Source organism: Otolemur garnettii, unplaced genomic scaffold (genome assembly GCF_000181295.1).
Source record: "Otolemur garnettii isolate 467f Iridium unplaced genomic scaffold, OtoGar3 scaffold00108, whole genome shotgun sequence".
NCBI classification, from domain to species: Eukaryota; Metazoa; Chordata; class Mammalia; order Primates; family Galagidae; genus Otolemur; species Otolemur garnettii.
In genome coordinates this window covers 1,412,730-1,418,607 of record NW_003852503.1, presented here as the reverse complement: position 1 = coordinate 1,418,607, position 5,878 = coordinate 1,412,730, and the positions used below count along the sequence as shown (strand labels likewise).

The 5,878-nt window shown below is 43.7% G+C and overlaps 1 protein-coding gene across 1 annotated transcript; it reads right to left on the bottom strand.

Annotated features, from left to right (window-relative positions):
* Positions 1 to 339: 339 nt before the first annotated feature.
* LOC100946750 (olfactory receptor 6X1) lies at positions 340 to 1,320 on the bottom strand. The gene has a single exon (XM_003796788.3). The coding sequence runs from the start codon at positions 1,276 to 1,278 to the stop codon at positions 340 to 342; it is 939 nt and encodes a 312-aa protein (XP_003796836.1). The 5' UTR covers positions 1,279 to 1,320.
* Between the last annotated feature and the right edge of the window lie 4,558 nt (positions 1,321 to 5,878).

Genomic DNA, 5,878 nt, shown 5'->3' with positions numbered 1-5,878 from the left:
TTCTACGTTATACATCTGAGGGATTTCCTTACTGGAGAATTAGGTTACTTCTCTTCAAGAAAAGGTCCCAGTTCTTTATGGGGCTGGGTTTGAACCCACCACTTCCAGCATATGGGGCTGGCGCCCTACTCCTCTGAGCCACAGGCATCGCCCTATATGTAATAAATTCTTATAAAAAGCCCCGCCCATCATGATTTGCTTTCACATCTTTATCTTACTACATCATTGGAAGAGGACTTCTGGGGCTTGTGGGGAACCTGTCTTACCAAACTTCTCCACAATCCTCTCTCACCTCTAACGTCTTATTTGCATTAAGCTCATTTTGATGCCTTGCACATTTTACTTGGCACGACCAGTCTTCACACAAGTCATTGCTTTCCTTAGAGCTCCCTTCACCTCCTTGTTTCTAATGGTGTAAATAAAAGGATTCAGAAGGGGCGTGAGGATGGTGTTGAGCACAGACACCACCTTATTTATCTTAAAGGAGGAGTGTGCTGTGGGTCTGAGGTACATGAACAGAACAGCTCCATACAGCAGGGAGACGACTGTCAGGTGGGAGGCACAGGTGGAGAAAGCCTTCTGGCGGCCGGCAGCTGAAGGAATCCGTAGGATGGTGGACAGGATGTAGATGTAAGAAATCATAGTGCAGAGGAGTGACCCTGGGATCACAAGGATGGTTGCCAGGACACCCAGGAGCTCCGAAATGCTGGTTTCTACGCAGGCTGCTTTCAAGATGGGACCAATGTCACAGTAGAAATGATTGATAACGTTGTTGCCACAGAATGGCAGCTGGACAAGCAGCATTGTCTGGCAAAAGATGATGGTGAAGCCCACGAGCCAGGAGCTGAGGGCCAGCTGCAGGCAGAGGTTGCTGGTCATGATGGTGGCATAGCGAAGGGGCTTACAGATGGCCAGGTAGCGGTCAAAAGACATGACAGTGAGGATGAGGAACTCGGTGGTGCCCAGGAAGAAGTGGAAAAAGGCCTGCAGCAGACAGCAGGGAATGCAGATGACAGCTCTTGCTACCACAAAGGTTTCTAGCAATTTGGGGATGACCGTGGTGGTGTACCAGATCTCTAGGAAGGACAAGTTACAGAGGAAGAAGTACATTGGCGATTGTAGCCTGGGCTCAGCCCAGACAATGGCGATAATGAGCCCATTGCCTGCAAGGGTTAGGATATAGATGAGAAAGATCATGATAAAGAGGGGGGTCTGTAGTCCTTGGGTACCAGGAAAGCCTAGGAGGATGAACTCTGTGATTGCTGTGCCATTTCTCATGGCCCTTGAGACCCTAGAAAGACAGGCAAGGAAGTAGTTCCTTAGAATCTTGGCGTATGTTCAAGTTTAGATGAGATTAAGAAAGGGGCATTCTGACTACGTGAGGTCCTTTAGTACCTGATCCTATGTCAGGCTCCTTTCCCCCACACAGAGACACACCCAGGTACCCCTTCCTTACTGATGATTTGGTTGCTTTTTTTTTTTTTTTTTAGTAGAACCAATGGACTTTGAAAGTATTAAGCATACATGTCAAAGGAAAAAGTATTTTCTCACCCTTTATACTATGAGAATAAATGTAGTAAATATGATGGCTTATCTGTCAATTATCCATATGATTATTTAAAATATAGTGTCTATAAAGACATGTGTACATAAACATAGCTGTGAGTTCATAAGAAATTAATCCCCAGACCTTTTTTAAAACAATATTTTGATTTTTTTATTCATTTTATTTATTATTTATTATTTATTTATTTATTTATTTTGCAGTTTTTGGCCAGGGCTAGATTTGAACCCACCACCTCTGGCATATGGAGCCGGCGCCCTATTCCTTTGAGCCACAGGCACTGCCCAGAATCTTATGTTAGATTCTGAAAAAGAGTCTGTGACCATATCACAAAAATGCTGGTTTTACATGTGTATGTGCACAGTAAAATAACTAAAAATTCATTGCCCTTTGTTTAGTAGTGAGATATAACTTAGATAATAGAAAAGTTTTTTTTTTTTCAGACACTTTTAAAGAAAAGAAGTTTCAAATAATATGTAAAACTATATGGACAAATCTGGTTAGGAGCTATGGGAATATATTAAACTTAAATGCAAAATTCTAAGACCAGTTCACTCAGAGCCCAATGCATGTATATGGGATAAAGATCTAAAAATTACCAGCCTAAAAAGTGAAAGGTTAGTAAATGATAAGGCTAACAAACTGGGTGGCACCTGTGGCTCAGTGGGCAGGGCGCTGGCCCCATATTCCAAGGGTGGTGGGTTCAAATCCAGCCCCAGTCAAACTGCAAACACAAAATAGCTGGGTGTTGTAGTGGGCACCTGTAGTTCCAGCTACTCGGGAGGCTGAGACAAGAGAATCGCCTAAGCCCAGGAGTTGGAAGATGCTGTGAGCTGTGATGCCATAGCACTCTACCAAGGGTGACAAAGTGAGACTCTGTCTCTTAAAAAAAAAAAACAAAAATACAGGGTAACAAACTGGAACTCCTGCAAAGTACATTCCCATTAAAACCTTCCTTTGAGACTAAATATTTTTTTTTAACTAAATAAAGTGTTCCTATTTACATATGCAAATTCATAGGCCTAGAACTTTCTTTTTGTTCTAGTCAAACTCAGCAGAAAATAGCAAAATTACTTCCCTTCCTGTAAGGCTGTTCTTTCATATGGTTTTCTTTAAATAAGTCAATTGCTGTGAAATGAATTGCACCATTTTTAAGGGCATAGAAAATTTACCATGAGAGAAGCAGATTGTGGTTCACTTTCATTTTCCTCCATGTGAGATAAGGCTAATTTGCTCAGTGCTTAGGGAAGAAACACTTCCATTTCTTACCACCTCTTTTCTAGACCAGGAAAGCATTATTCTTTGTCTATCATGTCACAAACTCTAGTGCTTTCCCATGAAACAAGAGACTGACAAGTATTTGAATTTGTACTAATGGCCAGTATACCTGGCTATCAACCGTGTCCTTCTATACGGAGTAGATAGGGAATTATCTTCATCTCCTATGGGGAGAAGATTGCTGGTCTCCCCAGGCCAAAATAAAATTTCCAAGCACTGAAAATTCCAAGATTTGGGGAATTAGACCTATACATTCTACAAGCATTAGTTGAGAGATCATTATGCCTTGAGTCTTGCTAGGTGACTAAGGAGCTTGTCATTTGGATATGGAGAGAATATCCGTGTGTATAATTACAACGTGACTCAGCGAGTAAAGGTGTAGATTTGTGCAGAGATCATTTGGGAACACTCAGACCCCTTACCTAGCCTGAACAGGGATTAAAGGAGGGTTTCCAGAGAAAAAGAGGCTTAAGCTGAGTCCTAGAGTTTGACAGGAAAAAGAGAATGGGATAGGGAGGGGAGATACATTCCAGGCAAGGATCTAATACTTTTGAAATAGAATCAGAATGAAGAATTCCCTTGATCAAGAGCTGGGAATCAGGCTTGCTTTTGAACGTCTGATAAACTAGAACGTGGGACAGTTTTCATGAATTTTTTAGGGGGGAGGTGGATCTTGAGTTGGGGAGTTTGCAAGTGTGTGTGAGCAAGTGTGTGTGAGCCTTGCTTCCCAGGAAGTGGCTACAGGTGGGACCTGATTGAGCACTTTTGAGATCCTGGTCACAGACAGCACTGCTGTGGTTTCCAGGTGATCGCGTGGGGCACATACGGGGCAGGGACAGATTCCCTCCACTTTTGTAGGGGATGGCGTGGTTGGGCACCATGAGGACCCAGGAGTAGCAATAGCAGTGGCAGCAGAAATGATCAAAAATGGCAGAAACCAGGCTGTGGCTGCCCTGATCACTGCACGAACTGTGTGGTGAGTGCCTGTGAAGTTTCCTGGGATTTTGAGGGAGGCTGGGTGTCTGGAGTTAGCAGTCAAAGCAGTATTCACAGAAACACAGACAGCAACCATAGGAAATGAGAGTTAGAGAGTAAGGTATTGGATTAAGCTTTGCAGTCTAGAGGCTTATTCAAATTTGATCCTGTACTCTAGATAGAGATTCTTCTTTTCCTTCAGGAAAGTCTCAGTGAACTGGGTCTCACATTTTCCTCCTCATTTGTCTGTGTCAGTCGGTCACCAGGTCCTTTTTTTTTTTTTTGGCCAGGGCTGGGTTTGAACCCACCACCTCTGGCACATGGGGCCAGCGCCCCACTCCTTGGGGCCACAGGAGCTGCCCAGAGTCCTGTTTTCTTTACCTGCCTACTCACTGTCCTCTCTGTCCCCTTCCCTCCATTCCCTCAAGCCTCCTTTAGTTCCTGGTGTCATGTTTCATCAGGACAGGAGCTTGGCCTCCTAACTGACCTCCCTGTCTCCTGACTTGCCACACTCTTTCCTATCCACAGTTCCTGCTGGGGCAAGGTTGATCATTCCAAAGCACAGTTCTGACTACGTCACTCCCCGGAACCTTGAGGGCACAGCCCCAACTCCTCAGCCTCACATTGGAGGCCACGGAGCATCTGGCCTTACCTACCGTGTTCTGTGCTCCACACTTACTGAATGGTTCAGGTTCAGAGGTCGGCAAACTACAGCCCCGGTTTTGTCAGTATGGTTTTACTAAACACAGCCCCCCTTCTCCATCTGCATATTGTCTATGGATGCTTTGGGGCTATAATGGCAGCATTGAATAATTGCCACAGAGACCCTAGGCCTTTAGGCCTTCAAAGCCTAAAACTGTTCCTATCTGGCCCTTTACGGAAACAGTGGGCTGACTTTTATTCTAGTTCCCTGAAGGTGCCCTCCGTCTCTTACTTTCTATTCATTGTGCATCCTGCTCCCTTGGCCTGCGATGCCCTTCCCTACTTTCTTCCTTATTTGGCTAAGTTCTGTCTGACTTCTAGATCTCAGGTTAGAAGCCACCTCAAAGAAAGGCTTCCCCTAACTTCCTGCCTGAGTCCACTTAAGGAGCTACCCCTAAGGGCTTCCCTAATGCTCCAGGCATACCTGTTTCCGAACTCTTTACAGCATTGTATTTACTGTTTGCTTGGCTACCTCTGTAGACTCTGAGGTCCTTGCAGGTAGCTATAATATCTGAAGGCCTAAGCGTAAGGCTTGGTACACAATCAACCCTTAAAAGGTATTTTCTGAATGATTGTGTAGATGGATATCTTGTGGGCACTCTGTCCCACGTTACCTATAAGTTTATGTAGACTCATACTTGCCCAAGTTCAAGTGTGCTCCTCTCTTTCTATTTCCAATGCTCAAGTCATTTAATTGTTTGCTGAACAATTTGTCTCTGTCTGCTGCTGCTTCCAACTCTTTCTTATGCTCATTTTTTTGCTGCCAAAGCTTTCTTCTCTATCTGTCCCTCATCAGGGATATGGTGTTTCTCACTGTGTTCTGCTTTTTTCCCTATCTGCTCCAGACTTCCTGAGTACCGATAACCTCATTTCGTGCTCTAAGTTTGAGATAGTATTGCCTCATTTTTTCTGAGCTGTTTTGTTGCAATAAGAAATCATGCAGTTTTTCTTAAACTTTTTATAGTCTTAGAAAAAGTCAAAAAGAAGGAAAGTATTAATTTACTGCCTTTTCTAGATTTGGGCCAAGAGCGAAATGTGCCAAGTGTTGTTTGTTTGGTTGGTTTTTTAATTGTTGGCAGGGTGCAATTTCAATTTTCAAGACTTTGATCATGTAGCAAATTTTATGATGCCCAATCGTGTGAGAGCATGAAACAGAGACACTAAATCTATATACGAGTGAGCTCTACAAACAGAAATAAACTCGGGATTAGTACTTAGGAGACGGCCCTCAGCTAGAACTCAATTAAAGGCTACCAGTTTGAAATTCATCCCAAGGATGAATTCATCCCAAGGATGGTTCTGGCAAGATGCAGTGAATAAAGACTGCTTTCACTGAAGAAGGTCCAAGTGCAGGTTATT